General features: G+C 38.3%; 2 protein-coding genes across 2 annotated transcripts in view; one reads left to right on the top strand and one right to left on the bottom strand.

The window, feature by feature from the left end:
- Positions 1–24,177, top strand: part of syn2b (synapsin IIb) — a 92,392-nt gene that overhangs the window by 61,684 nt on the left and 6,531 nt on the right. Inside the window, exons 6-10 of the mRNA XM_030728710.1 lie at positions 14,814–14,876; positions 20,247–20,389; positions 20,799–20,873; positions 21,576–21,678; positions 23,774–23,950. Of these exons, the coding sequence (XP_030584570.1) occupies positions 14,814–14,876; positions 20,247–20,389; positions 20,799–20,873; positions 21,576–21,678; positions 23,774–23,950 (561 nt within the window). The remainder of the gene's footprint in view (positions 1–14,813; positions 14,877–20,246; positions 20,390–20,798; positions 20,874–21,575; positions 21,679–23,773; positions 23,951–24,177) is intronic.
- On the bottom strand, positions 1,948–13,960 carry LOC115779847 (metalloproteinase inhibitor 4). The gene is given in 6 exon segments (XM_030728711.1): positions 1,948–2,325; positions 2,914–2,978; positions 2,981–3,037; positions 3,837–3,951; positions 4,607–4,704; positions 13,646–13,960. Coding segments are annotated over 6 exon segments (672 nt in total). The 5' UTR covers positions 13,785–13,960; the 3' UTR covers positions 1,948–2,127.

Here is a 24,177-nt window from a genome sequence, read left to right as displayed (position 1 = left end):
TTTTTATTATAGGTATAAAAAGGAGATGGTGCTTATTTTCCTTGTACATTTTACCTACTAGATTTATTAAATCTCTCATGGGGTATAGATAGTAGATTTAAGATGTCTTATCTCCATAATGCACATTTTTACCTTATTTTGTAAAATTCCTAACTTATTTCATTTTATTTTCTTTGACTTTGGTAGCTGAAGAGAATTTTTTTAAAAAAAGACCATGACACACAGGTCCACTGAGACATTTTATATACAATCTTTTTTGGTACATGGAAATACAAAACTTGGACAAAAACTGACACATAAATACAAATCCGAACAAGTCTCACAGTATAAAACAGACATGAAACTGTTTAATGCTTCACTAAAGCCATACAGTTAGGATGCATTATTATATTGCAGTCCATATTAATATATGTTCAAATTGGTGATATCCAATGTGTAATGCAAATTACTGCATAATGCCAGTTAGATGAAAGTGTGACCATAATATGGCGCTGACATATTCTTGATGTTGATGTTGGCAATGCATTTTAATCTGTATGACTTTAGTAAAGTTATCCAGAACAAGACAGGGGTCAACTCAAACTTTTTGCTGAGTCATTATATTGAGTAACTTTAACTTTAATTGTTAATTATTGGCCATTCATGGCTATGACTAATTTCTCTCTTTGCTGGTTTTGCCAGACTTTATTTTGGCAGATTTTTAATTTAGAAATGAATCCACTTCTTCTTTTATTATTTATTTTTTTTTTTAATTGAACTGAACCTTGTCCTGTTACATCAATACCTCTATTGAGAGGGGGGGCTTGGCTTCTACAGGTGGCAGTGCAGTTGTTAAAGCGCTGGATTAGATTTTTGGCACAGGAAATCGTACAACCATTGAAACTAAACACATAAAACAACAAGATAAGAATCGATATGCTATAAGAAAAAATGTGGTTAGCCTTTAATGTTAATTTTCACAAAATACAGTATTTACAGTCTCATAAATTTGAGATAAATCTGCATTTAAGATGAATAAGACTCATGGTGTGTTTATAATTCCTGCATCAGATTTAGTAAAAATATAATCAATTGGAGAATGTCTGGTGGTGCTATTCTGTCTGTATACAGTACTGTGCAAAGGTTTTAGGCAAGTTAGGTTATTATCCATTGCACAATACCATCATTACTGGGCCCAAATTCAGTATACAGTATGAAACCAAACAAAGACGCATCTCAAAGAACAATCTTTAGAACAAACAGTCCTGCAGCAGATGGTGTGGTCCCCACAGAGTCTTCATCTCAAAATCACAGAGTCTGAATGGGTTTACATAAAGAGACAGAAGCAACGGAGACAGGCTAAATCCACAGCAAAATAGTGGAAAAATACTCAGAAATGCTTAGAATTGTACTGAAGTTAGTACTGAAAAGTATATTAAATCACAGGTACCCTTTGCCTTTTACTGATACCGATCAATTAAAAAAAAAGAGAGAATTTTTATGGCAGTGTTTTGAAAGCATCTTCCAGTTGTTTTAGTGCCTAAACCTTTCACACAGTTCTGTATATACAGTGTATATTTGTATCGGACAATTATGGAATACTGTATAAAGAGTATTCAGTCCCAGGAAGAAGGTGGAGTGAGGGGGGGGGGGGGGGGGGGGGTGGGGGGGGGGGGTGTGTGTAGTGGTTCAAGGATTGGTATAGAAAAGGTTGTGGTAGCTTCCTTCTGTTATTTACTTCCTATTGTTTTCATTGTATAACTTCCTCATACTTTTCAAGAAATGAACATCTTTTCCTTTCATGTCCTGATATACTTTATTCATAAACAAATTTGAGGTCTTCCATATTTTTATACATTTACCTTCAGGTAAAAGGATGGTTAAATGGTTACCACTGGATGTCTAATCTGGTGTGAGAACAAAGAGATGATTCACAGGAATGCTGCAGTTTGTAAAAATTTTCCAAGTTTTACTGTAACAACCACCCAAAACTCAGGGTGAGGTTGTACTCCCTCAAATCTATTTTTTTTTCAATGAGCTCAGTTGCTATTTTCCACTCCAGATCTGATCTATGTAAGCCAAAGCAATTTTTTTTTCATGAGGCATGTCAGGAGACATATGGAGTAAAATGAATCTCAGAAATGCAGGTCAAGGGTCACTCATGTCCAAGAAGTCTTTCTCATGTGGTGGCCCACCCCTGTACCAGCTACAAGTTGTGTCAGAGCGGCGGATACAAGCATACTGCCGAGCCTGCTCGCCATTAAGGCTGTTATCCAGCAGCCAGTCAGTCCACAAGCACTCGTTTTCTCCTGTAGATGCACACGGCACTGTGTAACAAGTGTTGATCTAATAAGAAGAGAAGAATAATCAATTTAGTCCTGTAATCTTTTTCTTGTTTCATCATGTGTTAGTGAAGTAGGTCTCCCATGTGTTATGAATTTGAGTTATGTGAAGGTTGGAAGAGAACTAAAGATGGGTGATATAATTAGTGTGTCCCTATTAACATACAGTGCATGAAGAAGACTTGTTTTCTCTTCTAAATGCTCTGCTACAAATTGGCAACCTGTCCGTATGACTGGGATAGGCTCCAGCTCCTCCATGACCCTGAATTGGATAAGTGGATGATGGATGGATGGATGAATGGATGGATAGAACAAAAAAGTATTTTTTTTTTTTGGAGGGGGGGGGGGGGGGGGGGGGTCACACGTTTTGAGAAAAAAAATTGATGTTTTTTTTTCCAAACTAGAAAAAAACATCAGAAAAGAAAGATGGTTTGAGGCAAAACAGGAGAAACAGATGAGAAGAGTGATCCTGCCAATGTAACAGCTGTTACTCTGTTTCTTCAGTCGAAGCTCATGTAGACATCTCTGATGCAGACAGATGAGTGTGAGAAAGATAATATGTATGCATAGAGAATGAACAGTCCTTACTCACTCTGCACTCACAGCCCATCTGGTATCTGTAGTTGAGATTCTTCTTTTGTGACAGTGATAAGTTGTCCAAGACTCTACCAGATCACACTGGCCAATGGAAATCCTCCCATCACTCCACATGCTTCCTGTTTGGTGACATCAGCATTTAGCCTTGCATTTAGCAGAAAAAAATATGTTGCTCTATCTGAAGGCCTCAATAAGAATCTTAATACACATAATAATAAACCAAAAACTTTAAGAACTTTATTAGTACACATTCAGAACTTAGTTTAAGGAATAAAACTATGCTAAAATAAGCAGGGTTTTTTTTTTATTTGTTTGTTTGAAAAAGAGAAAAAAGCAGGCCTGATGATTGGATACTTTCCTGTGCCCCCTTTTTCTAAGATATTTTAAGTCTCTATTAGAATTAAGTTAAGTTAACAGGTTGTTGCTTTATATTTACAGTGCCTAACATTAGAGCACCTGTCATAAAAAAAAAGAAAACACAAATATTTTAGAAATCTGTCAAATATTTAATTTATTAAGCAAATAACAAACTGAATTCATGTTTTATACCCAAATTTGAGCTGGCACACTGAACATCGCTGAGAAGTCAGAAATTAAAACTAATTTTAATGTTAAGGAATGCAAGTAAATAACTGTAATTTGGCATCTTAATCCAAAAAATCATAACTTGGTCAACTATTTTTCTGCTTTTTTTTGCAAAACAGTAAATTTGAAGATTCATAAGTAACAATAATTATATTTTAGCATTAAAAATATTTTGATTAAAGTGATTATGTACTGTACCTACCAGACATGAAATCAGTCTCAATGAAAATGAATAATTTCCCTCCCAATAAAGTAGCTATTTAGGACAATATCTCTCTGTCTCTGTTTTCCCTACAAAGTCCAATATAAAAAAACAGTCAGTGCATACTGTACCTGAGAGCAGATACCCTGCCTTATTGTTAGAGTCCAGCTTGACTCCACACAGTGAGGAGAAGACTGGAGTGTACACATACTGGATATCCTTGGCCTTGTCAAAACCTTTGAACATCTGGATACAGGGACATGCAGGGAGAAAAGAGCAGAAAAGTTTTCTACTTCTAAAATGAGTCCAGCTTAATGTAAATTTAATGCAGCACAGTATGTGCAGCAGCGGCGTTGTGCAGGAGGGAAGATAAAAGAACAGCTCTAAGTTTCCAAATTGCAGCACCCAGATTTAAATGTCCTAGTGGATTATATCCAAAATGTACAAATAGAAAAATGTTGCATTTTTATGTTGCTCAGACATTCTTATGAAGAGCAGATGTTAATCCTGCTCAGTATTCATTATTAACACCATGAGGTCATGTGGAGATAGACATTTGGACAGATTTGGAATATTTCAGCTTGATTTATTTATTTATTTTTTACCTCTCTAAAAACATTTGGGCATTTTGCATTTATTTGACAGTTAACACAGGCACTTGACGCGATTAAAGGCAGAGGGGGGGTCTGATATGAGATAAAGGTCCACTGATGTTGTACTATTCTGTATGTGCCATTGAGACATTTAACATGCCTGATTGTGAGGCTAGTTACGTTTTGTTTACTTTAAAGGGGAGGCTATATGTAGCTAACATCCACAACACAGCTATACACTGCGGCATGCAGTTAAAAAAAAAAAAAAAAAAAAAAAGCAGCTGTGTCTGGAGGACCAGAGCTCTCACCTTGATCATTTTGATTTCGTATTGGATCATCTTCATGTAAGGTGAGGAGCTGTTGCTAGGCGACACAATCTTCTCTCCGGATATCTTGGCCCTTATCACTGTTTGGGAAACACAGAAATAAACAAGGATTAGGACTGATCCTGCAAGTAAATGCAAGGCGATAGATAGATAGATAGATAGATAGATAGATAGATAGATAGATAGATAGATAGATAGATAGATAGATAGATAGATAGATAGATAGATAGATAGATGCTGTCACTCATGTTGCATTTCCTCTCAGTAGTGATACAGGATGTGTCCTCCTCTCCTCTGGGAGGGAAATCAAAACCCACATGGAATAACAAGTAGCTCTCTGCTTGATCACTCCCAAAACACCCCCTACCCCAAACGCACACACACACACACACACACACACACACACACACACACACACACACACACACACACACACACACACACACACAGTATGTGCAGAGCATATGCTTCACTATATATGCAACCTCTGAGAATATTAATCATAATTAAAGTGTCAATAATACTGATTGCTTTAAGCAACCTAACCCAAATGTTAGTCTTTAGAGCTACTGAGCTACTTTTCCCATCCACCAGACACACTGAATCTACATTTTTACATGTATGCATGGTCTGTAATGGTGACTGACAAATTAATTTCACTGAGACACATTATCTTTACACTGATAACATGCTGGTAGCTCAATCAGTCACACAGAGTTGACTTTATTATTATACCTCTGAGGTTAACATTAATAAAAAAAATGTCATGCCTGACAGCCGTTTTAAGTGACAAGCTGTGGCACCACAGAAAAATATATTTGACAGCTACTTATAAGAAAGTTAGTTAAAACCTGCATTAAGAATTGGACAAGTATTTATTTTATTTTAGCATAATCCACAAATGCTACCATCTTTTGATGACTAGATTACTACTTACAGTTTTAACACAATGCTACAGTTTGTGCATTTCTTGCTATATTTGGTGGCTAAATGCTATCAAACATTGTCAAAAACTGACCCTGCATGTCTGAATGCTAAAGGGGAACCCACTATACCTGACCAAGCTTCAAGATGTAAAGCTGAGAGTAATAATAACGTCACTAACAACTCCAGCTTGTTATATCAGATAGCATAATATTCACCAGAACACTGGCAGTTTCTTTTCTTGAAAGTACTTCTGCTTGTGATATTGAAATCTAAATAAAGCATACATTTTCTGAGTAATCAAGTGTTGATGACAATGGCATTCGCCAGGAAATTCAACTTTAAATTCAATATTGAAACAGATTACATTTATGTGGTATTCAAATGCATATCCAAGACCTCCTTACCAAGTTCTCATGTTGTAAAATATGTCAGTTAAATTCCCTGTAATGTCATCCTATCTTCCACATCTATTCTCTGTAAAGGAGAGATTGCAGTCCCTTTTAGTAAGATGGTGAAAGAGAAGGAAAAAGAGCCAAACGTGGATCAAGTAACCTTTGTAAAATCATGAAAGAGAGAGAAAAGTAACAGTATTAGGGAGAGTGAGAGAAAGTGTGAACTTCGTCCTCACACACAGCTAAGCAAACCTCCCTACTTGTTTTTCCTTTTCGCTCGTCACATAACTATGCCATGGTTTTGTGTGCTGGTGAGAGGAGGAGGAGCTCAGCATGTTGTGTGAAATTGGCTCAGGAGAAATAAAGACTTTTTTTGTTTGTTGAACACACAAGTGGAAAGATAGGCAGACAGACAAGTACGTGTGAACTTGTGTTACACTTTAATCATCACCTTGCTTGCAGCAAAACAGCTAATCAAGGAACATTACCTTATAGAAGATGTCAGGGAGAATGGTTCTAGGTGCCTCTACGCTATAACTTTGATATACTTCATTCTTACATTGCATAATTCATAGCCTGAGGCTTAAATTGTGTGTGGTGATACATTTAAAAACATTAGACAATTACAGCCTTCAATAGTTTTCTTCAGAATGGCTGCTGTAGTTGATAACTCGATCATCTTTACATCAGTCAAAATTTGAATGGGACAAAAAAAAAATAGAGAGAAACTAGCTCCCAGCCTATACAGTGATATACTATAATTATAAATTCCCATGAATACATGCCCTGTAATACTTTACCTTACAAAGACACACCTTCCTGTTAACCCACGTGCAGCTGCAACCTCAAGAAATGCCAGCAGAGCTCAGTTTGATTAATTAGTCAGTACATTTTAGTGCCACAGATAAATTTATATTAATCTATAGTGTATTTGTTTAATTAGTTATTGTCAAGGATTGAGCCTAGATTTCGAGTTGCTGATACTTTATGATGTAGTGCTCATTGAGGTTCTAATGTACAGACTGTAGTAAACATTGATTATTATGTTGCACTAGTAAAATAATAGATTGTACAAAAGCTTAATGTAATGCCAGAGGTTCATCTATCACACATGCACAGTATGAGGAGCCCTTACTAAATGTATTGGACCACCATCGAGTGTAAAGTTTATGCCACTGCTTCACTAAATTAACAGTATTGCTAATTACCTGGATAATTTTAATGTTTCTGTAATCTTCTGTAATCTGTTAATCAAACAGTATGGGCAAGCTTTTTAATCAAAATATTTTTAATGCTAAAATATAACTATTGTTGTTGAATTTTTTAATTTTCTGTTTGGCATAAAAGCTGAAAAATAGTTGAACACATGATCATTTTTTGATTATGATGCCAAATTACAGTTATTTATTTGCAGTTTTGAACAGAAAAAAGGTTGTTTTAGTGGTTGAATCTTATGCTTGATAAATGTCTGACTTCTCATAGAAGTCAAGTGTGCCAGCTCAAATTTGGGTATAAAAACATCAATTCAGTTTGTGATTTGCCTAATAAATAACAATATAATTTTTAGTTTTAAAAAGATTTTTGACATATTTCTAAAATATTTGTTTGGGTTTTTTTTGTTGTTGTTTTTGACAGGTGGTCTAATAAATTTGTTAAGCACTATATTTTGTTATATAAATACATTTTTACAAGAATTATCAGTCCTGCTCTTCATGTAATTTAGCATGTGTACACTGTTTTGTTTTATTTTTTACTTTGCTTCATTTGACATTTACTGAAAAAAGTATTCAAAGAAAAAGCTGCATCAATTATTTTAGCATGCTGATATCATATTCATAATTGAGCCTTCAAACACCAGTTTAACCACCTCCTTGGCTGTGATTACAGCAGATATTAAGACTGTCATGCTTACTTCACAGAAATACCAATGTGACTTTTATATTATTGTCCCCTTTGTTTGGTTCAGTCCTTTGATCTGCGCTTCATTTGGCACATAAAAAAACACATCTTAAGATAGATGAAATGCTTTGGAAAATTAGCTGTCCCACTTAAATCTTTTTTCTGACCTGAATAATGGGTCTGTGTGCCCTATTAATGGTCAGTAATACACCACGGTATAGCAGTGCTCTGTGTAAGGATCAAACGGTTAGCTTTCTTGGCTTTGGTTATGTGTCAGTGCGAGGATGGAATCTATAGCTAATTAGCCAACTTGGTGATTTTGAGTTTTTTCAGTGAGAAACTATCTGCTGAATAAGGTTGAGTTGGATTTAACAGAAACCACAATGATTTTTGGAACATGCACTTAAGACTTAAGACCATTGTATGTCTATATTAATAAGTGACCTGCAAACTCTTCCAAAACAGTTGTCTTGGTCCAGATTATCTGAAATGTTTGCCCCTGTCTTTGAAATGCACAGGGTGGGTTACCAGCTAGTTTAAGTTACTGCAGCTGTGTTGTGAACAGGAATAAGGACACCTGCAGAGTGAAAGTAGCTGTGCGTCTGCCCCACAGTTTCATAACCAAAGAGAAATATTGCAAACTTGTACCATGAGAACCTATCTGTAGTAAGTAACTTCCCCCTCCAAGATGAATCGGCACCCTTGTCATGCTCACAAAGCTGGACTGTCAGTGGGCTTTCACACTGATATTGTTAGTATGCAGACCATTAGACCAAGCCTATAGACATGGAAATGAAGTGGGGAGAGACTGGGGAAAAGAGAGAGAGTGAGAGAGATGGAGTAGGCTGAGTTGGCATGGCTTGGCCTCTGTCCAACAAACACACACTAACTTGCACACAATGTCAAATACACAGACATGGCCAGGGAATCGTCCAAGGTTGGTCCAGATGGGATATTACTCAGATGTTGAGCTTTATTCAAAGAGCTCATCGACTCTGACAGCACTGTCAGGTCAGCTAAAGGACACCACCAGCCTACTCTTAGAAAACAACCAGGACGGTATCAGGTGCCACCAAATGAAAGTTTTTTGTTTTGTTTTGTTTTTGTTTTTGATTCTCCTTTTTTGTTATTCATGGCTCCAGAAAGTTATGTACTATCTGAAAAGGGACCGCTGTCCACATCAATTAAGAGATAGACACTTACTTTTGAAACTAAAAACTGGCCAGAGTTCAAAAGTAAAATCAAAGGAAATGGTACCCAATTACAGAATCTGCACAGCCAACCTTTAGAATTACCTTTAGTAACTCTCCTGTCATATGCACAACCCATGTAAATATTTCTGAAAAAACCTTTGTAGGAGTTCACAAAATAAGTTTGAGTTGGAGCTTGAGTCTCATCTAGTCTCATTTTATTATTAATTTGTACTTACTGTTTACCTTTGTGTTTTACACTGGCTGGTTAAGGTTAAGCACCAAAGTCACTTGGTCAATTCAAATCACAAAAAAAAAAAGAAAAATCCAGATTACCTGGGTTTCTGAGCTCCGCCCAATCTAGAATGCACATTGTGCTCTTATTCACAATCCCACTAGTGATTACTTAACTTTAAAACATAACTATGGTTTGTACTAATTGTTTGCACAAATTATCTAGACGTGGACAGTCTCTATGGGGCATATGCCACTTATCCTTTGTTCACCATTCCAAATTTAGAATTTTTATTTATTAATTTTTTTGTGGTTGTGTTTTTGCTCTGACCCATGTTTAGATTATTGACTGTATATTAATGATGGAAGTAGCTCTGCATTCTTTCTACTGGCCAGCAGGTGGAGATTCCTGTGGTTGTCTTACCTGGGTTGCTCCATAGCAAAAGATGCCTGATTTGGTCCCGGGAAGGGACACAAATCCCTTTGGTGTTGTGTCAGGAAGGGTATGCGGGATTAAGAAAATTAACAATAAAAACTGTCAAAGCAACCACGCAAAGCTATTCACTGTGGTGACCCCTTGTTAATAAGGGAGCAGCCGAAAGTGGCTTCTTCTTGTACAGAAGTCTATGGAAAAAATGGAAAAATGACCCTATAGCTCATTTTACCTCAGTAAACACTTTTCAGATGAGTTTATGATCTCAGCCACTAAATAGCAAAAGTATTTAAAACAGAGACATTATCTTGAAATTGTGATCATGGAATGATGCCAAAACTAAACCACAGAGGGACAGATGTTCACATTGTTTTCACGCACATCAATCACATTATTGCAATAATAAAATAAATGCATTCCTGTTGATTGACAGCTAATTTGGTTACAAAATGTTGTGAACAGACTTGTCAGTGCAGTCTGTTTTTAAATGCAAACAACACTTGTAAGTCATTTACATTTATCTACATGTAATTTCTGTCTCATTTATTACATCGTGTCTAGATGGTCACAAACACCACTTCTCTACCTCCCGATATCAGCTTTATAAACCCATGTTGCTGTTGAATGAGTGTCCAAATCAAAGCTAAGAGTTGAAGTTGCCCTCATGAGGTACAATGCTATGAAAAAATATTTGCCACTACCTGATTTCTTTGTTTTTTGCACATTTGTCATAAATATTTCAGATTATCAAACAGATTTTAATATTAGACAACAATTATCCCCAGTACATACAAAATACATTTTTTTAAATGATGATTTCATTTATTCAGGGAAATAAGTTATCCAAATCTATCTGGCCCTGTGTGAGAAAGTAATTGTCCCCTAAACATAATAATTGGTTGTAACACCTTTGGCAGCAAGAATTGCAATCAGTCATTTGTGAGAAGGTAAGGAGTTCTTTAACATCACTGTTGAGGAATTTTGGCCTAGTCTTCTTTGGAGAATTTATTCAATTCAGCCACTTGGGGGGGTGGGGGGCATGAACACCCTGATTAAGGTCAAAGCATCTCAATCTGATTTAAGTCCAGACCTTGACTATACCACACCAAAACCTTCATTTTGTTTTGTTTTTTGCCATTCTGAGGTGGACCTGCTGGTGTGTTTTGTGTTTTGGGTCCTTGTCCTGCTGCATATTTCGAGTGTGCTTGTGCTTCAGGCACGAATTGATGGCCGGACATTCACCTTCAGGACTTTCTGATAGAGAGCAGAATTCATAGTTCCATGAATTACGGCAAGTCGTCCAGGTCCTGAAGCAGCAAAGCAGCCCCAGACCATCACACTACCACCACTATGTTTAATTCTTGGTATGATGATCTTTTTATGGCTGTGTTAGTTTCACGCCAGATGCAACAGGACGTAAATCTCCCAAAATGTTAAACTTTTGCCTCGTCAGTCCACAGAATATTTTCCCAACAGTGTTGGGAGTCATCAAGATGTTTTTTGACTAATGGGAGATTAGCCTTTGTGTTGTTTTTGTTCAGCAGTGGTTTTTCACCTTGGAACTCTCCCATGGATGCCATTTTTGCCCAGCCTCTAATCATGAACACTGACCTTAACTGAGACAGGTGAGGCCTGCAGTTCTTTAGATGTTGTTCTGGGTTCTTTTGAGACCTCCTGGATGAGTCGTCCCTCTTTGAGTAATTTTGGTAGGCTGGCCACTCCTGAGTAGGTTCGCCGCAGTTCCAGATTTTGTCCCAAAACCTCAGAAATGGCTTTTCAACCCTTTCCAGGCTCATAGATTTCAATGAGTTTGTTTCTCAGCTGTTTCTGTAGAGCATGGCATGATGTGTTGCTTTTTGAGATCTTTTTGCCTTCTTCACTTTCTCAGACAGGCTCTATTTAAGCAATTTCTTGATTCAACAGGTGTGACAGAAATCAGGCCTGGGTGTGCCTATAGAGATTAAAGTCAGCCGTTCAAAAATATGGTTAATTGCAGTTAATCCATGATTTAACAAGGGTGGGTTTGGGGGGGTTACTTTTTCACACACGGCCAGGTAGATTTGGATAGCTTTTTACCTTAATAAATTAGATTATCATTTAAAAACGGTATGTTTTTAAATGGTTATGTTTGTCTCGTATTAAAATTTGTTTGATGATTTGAAACGTATGTGCAAAAAATTAAGATATCAGGAAAGGGTAAATACTTCTTCACAGCACAGTATAGTTTTCTAAAACTCTTAACTTTTCTCTCAGTTGAGAATGTTTTGTTCATTTCATTTTTGTTATAACTTATAAAAGGATATACTATTCTTGTAACCAAACTATTCTTGTAATCAAATCTGATTTGAACCTCCAGCTAGATGGTGAAGTTTTGTCACAGCTTTCATTTTGGAACTATTTTCCAAAGGTTTTCCTGAGTAGTTTCACGTCTTATTGAATACAACCTGATGTTGTTTTGTGAAGAGAGTCAAAAAGGAGGATTAAGCAGGGTATGATTTAGGAAAGGCCTACTCTGTGTCTGACACGACGCTACCATATGAGCACCTTCAGTTGCTCCCTCAGATCCACGCCTTGCTCAACACGTCCAGTTTCAAAACACAACAGCAAGAGCAAAAATGCTCAGCTTAAGGCATCACAGTGGGATTTCACTAACCAACAACTGACTCACTCCTTCCACATGTAAACATGAATAACTCTGTTCTTTTATGTAAATCTTCTGTTTACATTCTATGGCTTTGATACTTTGCTTACTGAATAAAGACTCTTGGACAACCAAGTATGTGTCTGTCAACATACCAGGTAGAAACCTGCTCTCTATAACCTGTGATTAAGAAATAGGACAGTGCCACTCAAATGAAAACCGGAACATTCCAGCTCGAGATGTTATTCTGGTCAGTTCAGGTCCTCAAGTAGATTTCCTTTTTAGTGGCAGGCTTTCAAGAAAACCTCAAAAGGAACAGAATAATCATACTTACAGAAGTTAAATCTCAGCCATCATCCATCTAAAATGCTGTCCTAAAAACATTTCCCCAAATAGTCTCATTATATTAGTATAACCTAGATCTAATTTGGCTGTCCACCTGGAGAGTTTGAAAACAGGTGTTACCTTTCATTTAAGACTGACTGTTTTTTTCAAAGCACTTTAAAGAAGTTGACCCTCTAAACCTAAAGGGATATGCAGACCAATTAGAAAACAAGACTAAAATAAAAGCAATTTCCTCGTTTCTCTCTCTTCCTCTTTCCTCTGCTGGAGTGTAACCTTTGACCAAAGCACATACTCCAGCTTTCCACACTCTGGAGCCAAGTACTCAAAGTCAGAGCAGAGTGTTGGTTTTGGCTTGTGCTTAGACAAGAAAGAACTGGATGATGGGGGCGTCAGACAGAGAGACAGGCACACAGACAGACAGAAAGTAGGCCAGGGCTTGTTTTTATGTGAGTGACAGTAAGAAAGCACTAATGTGTTAAAACAGCACACAGGAAAAAGAGCCCATTAAGAGAATAACTGTGTTTGCATGTAGATATAACTAATATGGTAAACTCTATAAAATAAATAAATTAAAAAATACATTGCACACTTAAAAATAATGACTCTACTACTCCTTATGTTTTATGTAGCTTCTTTAGTAAAGCTTCAAATACAACTGATATCTTTTAACTCTTAAAAAAACATTATAAATATAATGATTTCTATGAATGTAATTAAAAAGGTCAAGTAGTAAACCTTTTTGCTTTTTGAGTAGCTCAGTCATAAAGCTCTATTGATTAGCTCTTGTCACACTGAATTTGCACTGTGGATTGATTTTTTCCCCCTCTAAGAACATTTAATTAATTTGATCAATAGTTAAGCTGTAAGGACATTGGCCACATTAAAAAAAAAATGCACCTTTTATCACATGCATAATCTAAACAGTACATAAACTTGGTTATTCTCCAATCAAAAACTTACCAATCTCAGCACTGCAAAAGAGCTGTTGTGGGTGTGCTGGGTGGCAGCTGCATCCCTCCACAACTTCCTCCATGCCTGCACCAAGCAAAAGGAGCACCCAAAGCCCCAGACACACACTCCGCTCCTGGGACACGGCCATGATGACTCTGGCTACCTCTGACCACTCCACCACTTGATGAAAGCTGGGCAACCTCTTCTGATCCTATTAAGTTCCCCAGGAAGCAAGTCGGGCGGGCAGTCAGCAAGGAGGCAGGGTGATGGATAAGGCAGTGGGGTCGAAGTGGTAAGATGAGCTCTGCTGAGCCGAAAGGCAGCTGTGGACAGAAATGTTTTCATAAGTTTAAAGTAAACCTATGAATTCAAGCTGCAATAAGTTGAAGTGAAGGCTGCTGCTACTGTTGCTGCTGCCACTGCTCTCTTTTCTCTTCTCTCTCCCTCTCTGTAGACAATACGCAGAGAAACTTACAATAGTTGGATCCCCTCACACTCTGGTCTTGAATGCTGAGAGGGTCGCACACAGGGAGCCTCTTATGTGCGCAACAATTTAGGGACAGCCTCCTCAAATGCAAGAAGAAAAACTACCATCCTTTGCCTCTTCTTCTGCCCTCTTTTGATGTCCTCAGTCTCCTCCCATAGACTGCCATAGGTTTCATTCATTTAGTCATAGTTTCATGATTCACATAATCACATCCACTTGGGATCTTATTTTGTTAAGCTTAGGTTTAGTTTTCAGATATTGTTTTCAGAGCTGCAATGGATTTGTGTACATACATGATTCTCGGATGATGAGTCCTGCTAATTTTGGTGATTCCCTGACTTGTCCTCTAGCACCACCATGAGCTTTGCATGTTAGAGTTTTATTGAAATAGTGAAAAGAATTAATAAATATTTTTCTACAGAATTGATGTGACATTCATGAGACTTTCATTGACATTATCTGAGGGTGAATTGTACTGATTTTGATTTGAGTCTTGTTCATTGTAGCAGTTTTACTGCCTTCACACAAACGTGTTTGATCACCGACAGTGGCTGCTGCTATAAAGGCCCCCCATTTTTCACTGCAGGGTTTTCCAGTGTGTCATCATAAGTAGCATAAGTTGTCATTATGTATTGCTCATCATTATTCATCCATTAATTATACTGTTTGTTTGGTTTTGTTTTTTTGCAGATTACAACACCAAGTTTCCCAGTAGTGGTGAAGATTGGACATGCTCACTCTGGAATGGGAAAGGTAATTGATTTCTTTATTTACTTACTGGCAGATATACAAAGTTAGATTAACCATTTTCACAGCTGCTTTGCTTACTTACACCCAAAGTTTAAGTACATAACATTTTAAAATTAGCTACAATTCAAGCAGTTGTGGTGATCAAACAGATTTTGCCCTGTGAATGGAAGAAGATCATGTGGATATTATGGTTGTCAGGTTTAGATGGTTAAATGGCAACGGCAAAGCACCACTACATCTAGAACGTCATTGATTGTACTGTATAGTGCTTTCTCTGGCATACGCTACCACTTGATAGCCTTTTCCCATTTCGTTTCTATCCTAAGTGTCTTTCTTTATCCCTTTCTACCTATCAGTTCATCCTTTTTTTCTCTCTCTCTGTTTTCCTTTTGTCCTCACATTGTGCTGTTATTGATTCACAACTGTGTTAATATTTTCTGGGTGAAATCGGTGTGAAACGCTTCTACCACTCCTCATCGATCCACCACACATCATTCTCCTGAACTGCTCAGTTTGATAAACCATTTTCACACATGCACTGCAGCCCTGAACTTTTCTGCACATTATCTGGAGAAGCTATATGTGAGAAAGCAAACGTCTGAATTGGTTAGATCGGACATTAAATTGACTTTACGCTGCCAGCCAATTGAACCAATATGGCAATCAAGCAGGTCGGTTATTGTCCAGACAATTTGCAGCAACCTTGCTGTAAGCAGAGTATTTCCAGTAGTGACAATGCATTTGTTCGACATTTAAGAAAGGGCAACTTCAAACACTGCCCTGATCTGACTCTCTTGACACTGTGATCCATTTGGTACCAACACTCTACTGGCTTACTCTTACCAATCACAAATCATGTGTTGTGACACAGTAAAAATATTATTTATGTATTACAGTTGAGTTACAAGGTCTTGTCATTAAAAATGTTCTACCCATAAGTGCCAGCACAGTATTATTTCACTTCAGTCAACTTTAGCCCGATAGTTGCCCCACTAGTCTTGCACACCTATATTGCTCTATAGATGTAGCTTTTGAAGAAAACTACACCAGCTTAGTTTAGCATAAACATGAATGGAAACTATAGTCTTGATATGTTCATCATATTATTATTACCTTTATTTGATTAAGAAAGGCCACTGAGAACAAGTTATTTTTTACAAGTTTATTCTTACTTTGTTCTCATCCCAAATCAGTTTTGTATAGATCCAACAAACAAACTTACTGATTTATAGACTTTTTGATTAGTAGACAATCCTCCTGAGTGACACAGGTGGAACAGTAGTATGATGGTTAGCACTGTCACAATACAGCAAGCAGGTGCTGTTTTTTTTTTTTTTTTTTTTTTTATGGAAATCGGAAATAAATTAAGCTGCAGGTGAGGTTTTAATTTGCCTTTGTGAAGGGGTCAAACAACAATAGAGCACAGCAGCAGTCTGCATGGTATCTGACAAAAAATAATAACAAGCTTAAAATCATTTATAGGAATATTTTATCTACCCGCCATGGTCACAGAATACAATCAGAGCATTCCATGCAAAGGATAACTTGTACAGATGAGCATATCTTGTAATAAAGGATTATATTAAGACAAAACATGATGCTATGGAGCCTTCCACTTAGTCAGGTCAGCTTAACACGTAGAAGAGCAGAATCTTAAGAGTTTCCATCATATTCCTCCCTTTTGATCATGTATTGATCATGCCGGTATATCACATTTCCAAAAATAGCACAAACAACAGACCTAAAAATCTAACCAAGTTCAATCTAGGTCACCGCTGTGTGTCATACAGAAAGCATACAGCTGTTTTCACGTGGAAAAGGCACAGTTAGTGTGTAGCAATGGTTATGAGGAACAAACCATAAACAAAACATCAATTTTAAACTGAAACATCTGATTCATCAACATACTCTAGATCAGAGGTCCCCAACCCCCGGGCCGTGGACCGGTACCGGGCCGTGGGACATTTGGTACCGGGCCGCACTAAAGAATAAATAACTTAAATTATTTCCGTTTTACTTGTTATCTGCGCCTAAACTATATTTTATTTTGAAAAATGGGCGGATTCGCTCCGTTACTTCCCTCCATGACTTCCTCTTGACGTGTCAAGACGTTTCTGCTCACATGATACGTCACCGCTAAAATTAAACCCAGAAGCTTCAGGCCTGTCTAACGAAATCGGTTGGTTGACCTACATAACGCTTCTTTAAATTTTTGAGTGCTCAACAAGAGTAGAAAAGCGCTATGTAAGAACTAGTCCATTTACCATTTTTATTTATCAACACCGGGGATAGCAGTGAGGTAGACCCAGCCATCAAACTGACTCTCCAGCGCTTGACACCGCGGCTCTGCAGCCACGCTCCATGTGAAATCGGCCGAACCCAGTCAAACCAGAAGCCAGCAAAAATGAGTATCAGAGAAACAAGCTCAGGGGGCTTACACTGATTCAGTGTTATGGTGAGTTGTATTTTTCATGCGCTTTATACAGTAAAAATCACCTAAGTCGAAGTCGCACAAATCGGGTTTTCGCTCTAGTTGGATGGCATCTGCAGGTCCTGATTTTTCCTAACATTAATTCCAATAAAATCATCACATAAATCCGTCGGATATTCACCTACCTCGGATGAAAAATCTGGTCCCATTGTAATAAATTTCCAGTTAAATGTGATCGTTTAGCGCTAAAACCCTCCTCAGCTCCTGTCCGCCCACTTCCATGCATCGGCTCGTTCGTGCACAACTACACACACACTAACAACGCCTGGAAATTGTTTTAGTGTTTATATCAGTTCATTTCACCGGGGACAATCGTGGCAAGTGTAAGCTACAAACTTGCACTTACACGAGTAAAATTTCAGATTATAAAATTTGCAGAAGCAAATTCATAGATGAAGCAGAAGCCATTGCAGCGAAATTCGATAATAGACCCCAAACTGGGCCATTTGAATCCGACTGAGGTGATTTCTACTGTATTTGTTTTTGCGGTGTATCTTATTTTGAAGGCATGTTTTACCATGGCTCTAACAGCTGACCAGGGAGCGCTGTGGGCAGAGAGCCTGTTATTCATGTTGAGGCGGGATGTTACGAGAACGCTGCTGATAGAGTTGCATACGAATACAAAGTGGATTCCCGTTTTTTATTATTATACGTAGAAAATATCACACTCGTATCATTTATTTTGACGTATTTATTCGCCACACCTTAAAAGCCGGTCCGTGGAAATATTTTCTAACACTAAACCGGTCCGCGGCTCAAAAAAGGTTGGGGACCACTGCTCTAGATGATAGGATGGGATCCAGTCAGGAGTGAAGTACACTTTGTTCTTGCATAATGCACACAGCGAAGTCAGTCCCTCAAAGACTAAAAAAACAGGGTAATGCTGTGTGCAACTAAGACAGAGAAAACCTTTTCATAAATACCCAATCATGAACAATAGAACATGGATGCATCCTCTGTCTTTTGCCAATCAGACACATGGAAAAGGGTCCAAGTCTTTGCATCAGTCACTGCCATGCTTTGACAGTGGCACATGGGAGCAGAGTTTGACTTGATTTTAACTGCACAAGCATTGTACATTTGTGTTTTGACCAGAGCAAGTATGTGATAGTAAGACCTTCATTTCTACATTCATCCTTGAACTACTGTTTCTCCAAATCGCTATCTATTCCCATAGAGATATGTGAGGTGCAGTGTCGAGAGCCAGGCTTCATGTACTGTGTGCATGTCTGTTGTGTGCATTTTTTTGCCTCCTCCAAAAGTAGGTCACTTATGCTACCAGCTGGCAGTCTCCACTGATAAGACCATAACAGCTGATCGGGACCAAAAATGTGAATGTCAGGCTCAGAGCCTTCAGTTTTAACTACTTTAAGGCCCTCAGGAGTTGAAATGAATCCTGTACCCAAATGACACATTAAATCCCAACCTAATAAATTTATTGGGCAACAAATTGACATGTTTGAAAGCTTTCTCAAGTTCATCATTACATGCAAGTGGTACAGTAAAATTTTCTCTCACTACTTGTCCTGACACCCCTACAGAGTGAATACAGTTGCCACTAACGTTTAGAGGAGTTGGAAATTCCTCATCCTTTACTACAGAGTGTGTGGCACCTGAGTCAACAAGAAAAGTAATTTGCTTGCCACACGCTCAAATCATACTGAGGCATTTTCTGAAAGGCATCTGCATGATACTTAACATATGTGCCTATAGAAGGTCTAAACCTTTCTTCAAGATAGGCCCGTTACCAGCAGTATTGTCCTTGTTACGGTAATCTTTAGCCCAGTGCCCCCTTTTATTGCACAGGAAACAGAAATTTCAATCATATTGCCACCTCTCCCCCTGCTCCTTCAGTTGCGTCCTCTGGTGCTTGGACAACATCTTCCTCCAGCAAGAGCTTGGTACATGGTTAGGGTTGCTATGTTGAGCTCTTTTTCATTTTCTCTTTTTTTCTTCATCTGCTGGGCTTTGAGGTTGCTCTTAACATGAACAGCATGATTCCTGGCCTCCTCTAGTCTGGCCTCTTCCCAAGAAACACAGTTTCTCTTAACCTTTGCTGCTATCTCCTCTCAGAGACTGTTGATGAGGCAATTTCTCAGATGAGCTTCCCAGGTAGTAATCTCATTGCCCAGGTCTACAGGGCAGTCAGTGCCACTGTGTATGGTGAACACATCAGTCAGGCGAGCATAATATTCCTGGACAGACTCATCATCTTTTTGTTGACATGCAGAGATTTTTGCAGTGTCCATATGTGGAGGAAATACCTTCTCCACCACACTACACAAGGCTGTTATGGCTTCTCTATACACCTGATTACTGACAGTCTCAGAGAATTTTGCAACCTTGATAGAAATTATACATTTTTTTTTTTTTGCAGGTTTCTCAATGACCCAGTATAAGATGTAGAATGTACCGCTGTTTCAGTCTTTTGACAAAATAACATTCAAAACATTTTTTCTCAATTTTCATTCAGTGACCTTTCAATAATGCTAATAACCCTTCTGCTGTCAAATTGCTGTAACTGTATGGATTTTCAGGCCAGGGCACAATTTGATAGCACAAGTGTTAAAAGAATTTCCACACATTAAGCAATAAGTGTGGAACATCTTTTAACCAGGTAAAAGATGACATAAAAGATTATGTGCTCTATAACTTGTACTTCCAGGGGTTTTGTGCGACATAAAGATTTTACTTCCAGGGTGCTGAGAGGTAGATTTTTTCTAATGGCCAGCAGGGGGTGAATTGTGGGAATTCCAGTATCAACACTAGCATTAATGGCATTTACATGAAAAGAATCTAGTATAGTGTAAAACAGGCTGCATTGATTGATTGATTTAAAAAAAAATAATAAAGGGTGTTTTCACATGTTTTATTCACTATAGGTCAAGGTGGACAATGTGAGTGACTTCCAGGACATTGCAAGTGTGGTGGCTATCACTCAGACCTACTGTACTACAGAGCCATTTATAGACGCCAAGTACGACATCAGGGTCCAGAAAATTGGCACAGACTACAAAGCCTACATGTAAGTGTGCTGTGCAGACTGTAGACAGCAGGGCAAGAGCATCATTCAGTAAGGGCACAGTAATATTGGTTAAGAGAGCATTTTAAGCAAAGAGAAATGTAAAGCCTGAAATTTTGCACACTAGTTATTTGTGTCTGGTGTGCCTTCAGTTTGTAAACCTGTGCAATTACTGAAAAAACATGCATATGCTAGTATGTGCTTATCAAGCTGCCAATCTGCCAGATAACCTGCAGCTGTGCTCTCAGCCTGACTGCAGTTGGTTGCTAAAACCAGAAACCTCCTGCTGCAAGGTTCCCTACTTCTGCCTGCCTTTAATTGCCTCTGTTTATAATAATATATAGTGAAGGGCTGACTCTATAATAAGGCTTTAACATAATAATTTTATGCACAATTTCCTTTTCTTTTCTAGGCGAACATCCATCTCTGGTAATTGGAAAAGCAACACTGGATCTGCCATGTTGGAACAAGTAGCCATGACTGACAAGTGAGCACTGCTTCCACATTAGTGATGCTCAGGCTGCCCTGATGTCACACACATCTCTCTTGTGTTTTACAACAGTTAGTCAGTGTACTCAGCTTAATTCAGCTGAAATCAGTTGACATTTTGTACTACTGCTGTTTTCACATCATCTGCTCATGTATTTCAGCACAGTAATAAGAGCACAGGTGTAATAAGTCAAATTATAAACTGTGTTTAGTGCAGTTTCTGCACTAATATCTGAGTGTAGCAGCACTCAAGCAAATAGTACAAAAGATATTATTCAAAGATTATTTATACTGTTGGATTTGTCAAACAACCTTTAGCTCAATTTGCAGTTTTTCATGAACTCTCTGATGCTTATACAAGCTACCAGGGCTAGTGCAGTGCATTACAGTACATCCATCAGGTGAGTATCGATCTGTCTGTTCTGACCCTAGCTTAACTGGGAGCAGTCTTCCAGACAGGGAGCTATTGATACAAGCAGGAAAGAAACATCACCTTTATGGGCTACAGCCTGGAGTTTGCTTAATTAGTGTGCAAGAAGCAAACTTTTTAGTTAACCATAAGGCATGAAATGCTCTGTATTTCTTCCCAGTTTCATTTGATACAGTTCGTTTCCTCAACATACTGCACATTGTAACCTATAGTAGCCTTTGACAGCAGTTAATAGCCCTACTTTGTCACACATGCTTCTTTTTGTGACAGGTATAAACTGTGGGTCGATACCTGCTCAGAGATCTTTGGAGGGCTGGATATCTGTGCCGTCAAAGCCATCTGTGGCAAGGATGGTAACGACTACATTACAGAGGTGAGGAGGGCCGGGGAAGGAAGGAAGGAGTAAACAGAAGAACTCAAGATTTTTAGATTGACTGCTCTATTATTCCTGCATCACTGTATTTATTGACTCTTGGCTTTTGTTTGGAAACATTTGCCACGTTGACATCAGCCTGTAGGAGCTGGGTTACGTAAGAGTATTAAATTTAGCATGTCTGGCCTAATTTACACTGCTGGGACAAGAGATTTTCTGGCTGGGGATAAACTGATTGAGGTAACCTGAATGCACATTATGAGTTTGATAACTGATGTCTGGTGATATTCCGACGTGCGCACATTTGTGTCAGTTTATGTTAATCTTTTTTCAACAGATCTGTCTGAGTGTTTCAAAGCTTTACTATTTCTGTATTTCTCCTTCAGTTCTATCTTTGCAGTATTTTTTTTTTAATCTCAAATCAATTTTTATGTTTTATAGTCTTTAGTCATAACGACAGTGAAAGTAGAAATATGTTCATTTCTAAACAAATTAGTGGTAAAGTCTAAGTATGGAAAATGGTTGAAGAAGAGCCATTAATAATGATTAAAAAAAAAACAATTTATTGAGCTTTTAAATACAAGCTAGCAACAAAGCATTTCAAAAGGCATCCAGATTGGAAGGATTGGAGGGCTCTGGCAGGTAGACTGGTCCAGACTCTGAATGTTTAGGCTGGGATGGAGATCCATAATCTGGAGAAGAAGACACAGAAAAAAGACTTTGATAAAGGGTCTGAACCTTTAAAAGCCAGAGGTTCTCTGGCTGACTGGGTGGCCACTGTGTGGCTGTCTGTGGAGTCTTAAAGCTCCAAAGGCAGAGAGTTGATTTAAAACAAAACATATGAGAGGAGGCTGGAAGTAGTGCTTGCAGGGACTCAGACTGGTGCTCTTGAGGCGCCTTGATTACTGAGAGGTCAGTGGCTCTCAGAATGGCAGGCAGAGGGCAATAAAGCTACTACAAGGCTGTTAAAGAAAACAGATAGAATCCAGGACTACAAGGAAGTGGGCAGTAAACTAATCAAAAATGATGCTCCAGAAGTAAGAACTGGATGAAACAGAGGATGTACTGGGAGAGTCATGATCTAGCGCAGGGTTTTGGCCAAAGGGATGAAATGTTTAGTGGCCAAGATTTTTTACCAGCTGCTTGACGTGCTTGGGTTTGTAGGGCACAAACTGAAGTGCTCTAGAAGAGCCGCTTCTCTCTGGGCCTATTTTAGCAGTAAGTACAGAGTATCTTAATTATGCAGGTCAGCCTAGCCTGCTCATTTATGGGTCATTTCTTATAAAAATTGTGATAACTGGCCATGAATAGCTAGAACCAAATTATATGATAAAGATATGGTAAAAGACAGACTGCCATTTGGAAGTCAGTAAACAAGCTTACAGTTGGCCAGAACAGACAAAGATGGCAGGTATTCAGACAGGTAGAATTTACACACATAATAAACTTGTAGATGTAAGAAAGTCTAACAGCAAAGAGTGGTAAATTGTTTTTCATAAACAGATTAGACAGATGGATGCGGAGATAAGGTGACAGTTAGGAATATTAAACTAACGGGGTTATTTAGTGAGGAAGTCAGACAAGATATGTTTCTGGAAATTACAGTATGATTACAAATCATAAAAGAGACTACACATCAGAGGGCGTAGAGGGAGATCACTCAGGAGCTGAGTTGACAACAAATGGCTTGTTATCCATCCCATACTTTCATACTTGAGGGAAAATATAAAAAAATAATAACATACATCCACAGTTCCCATGAGTCACTATTTATAATGATGTAAAACTGAGGGCATATTCTTTGCTCATTAAAAGACAAAATCCCATAATATAACCCAGTGTGGGTGTGTTTTGTTGAGTTTTGCTTTTTCCTTCCTTTTAATTATTGTTTTTTTGTTCTTTTAGACTACACTTCCACTGTGATGGAAGAAAATAACAGAATCAGCTATAAACTCAGTTCAGACCACTGCACTGTTTAGCCTCCTTTTTTTTTTTGACTGTCCTGACTTTGTTAGCCAGTCATAGGTCGTAAATCGCCTTTCCTACGTTCAAAGTTTACTTATCTTCTCATATACTGCTTGTGTCCTGTGTCCAGGTTGTGGGTTCATCTATGCAGCTGATTGGCGATCACCAGGCAGAGGACCGCCAGCTCATTTCAGAGGTGGTGCTGGCTAAGATGAACCAAGCACTGGCTGCCAGGTCATCTAGTGTTTCCCGCTCACCTGCACGCTCCCCTCAAGGCCAAAAGCTAGCTACAGTGCAGCCCCAACAGGTAAAGCCTTTAATGTGATGTGACACAAGTGCTGAGCCAAGAAAAAAAATAGTATTTGTTCTGCAAATTCACCCATAAAAAGCAAAATACTTAATTCTTTTGAATTTGGATGATCTCCCCTTCAAAGTTGTTTGCTTGTGCAGCTCTAGACCTCTTCCAGTGTGGCTGTTGTTTTAAGATCTCGCTGTGGAAATCCTGTCCTGACCACTTACACTTGTGTGTCTCCA

This window comes from Archocentrus centrarchus, chromosome 5, assembly GCF_007364275.1.
Source record: "Archocentrus centrarchus isolate MPI-CPG fArcCen1 chromosome 5, fArcCen1, whole genome shotgun sequence".
In the NCBI taxonomy this organism is placed as follows: Eukaryota; Metazoa; Chordata; class Actinopteri; order Cichliformes; family Cichlidae; genus Archocentrus; species Archocentrus centrarchus.
Note: the sequence above shows the minus strand (reverse complement) of the source record. Positions and strands in the feature narration are given on the sequence as shown.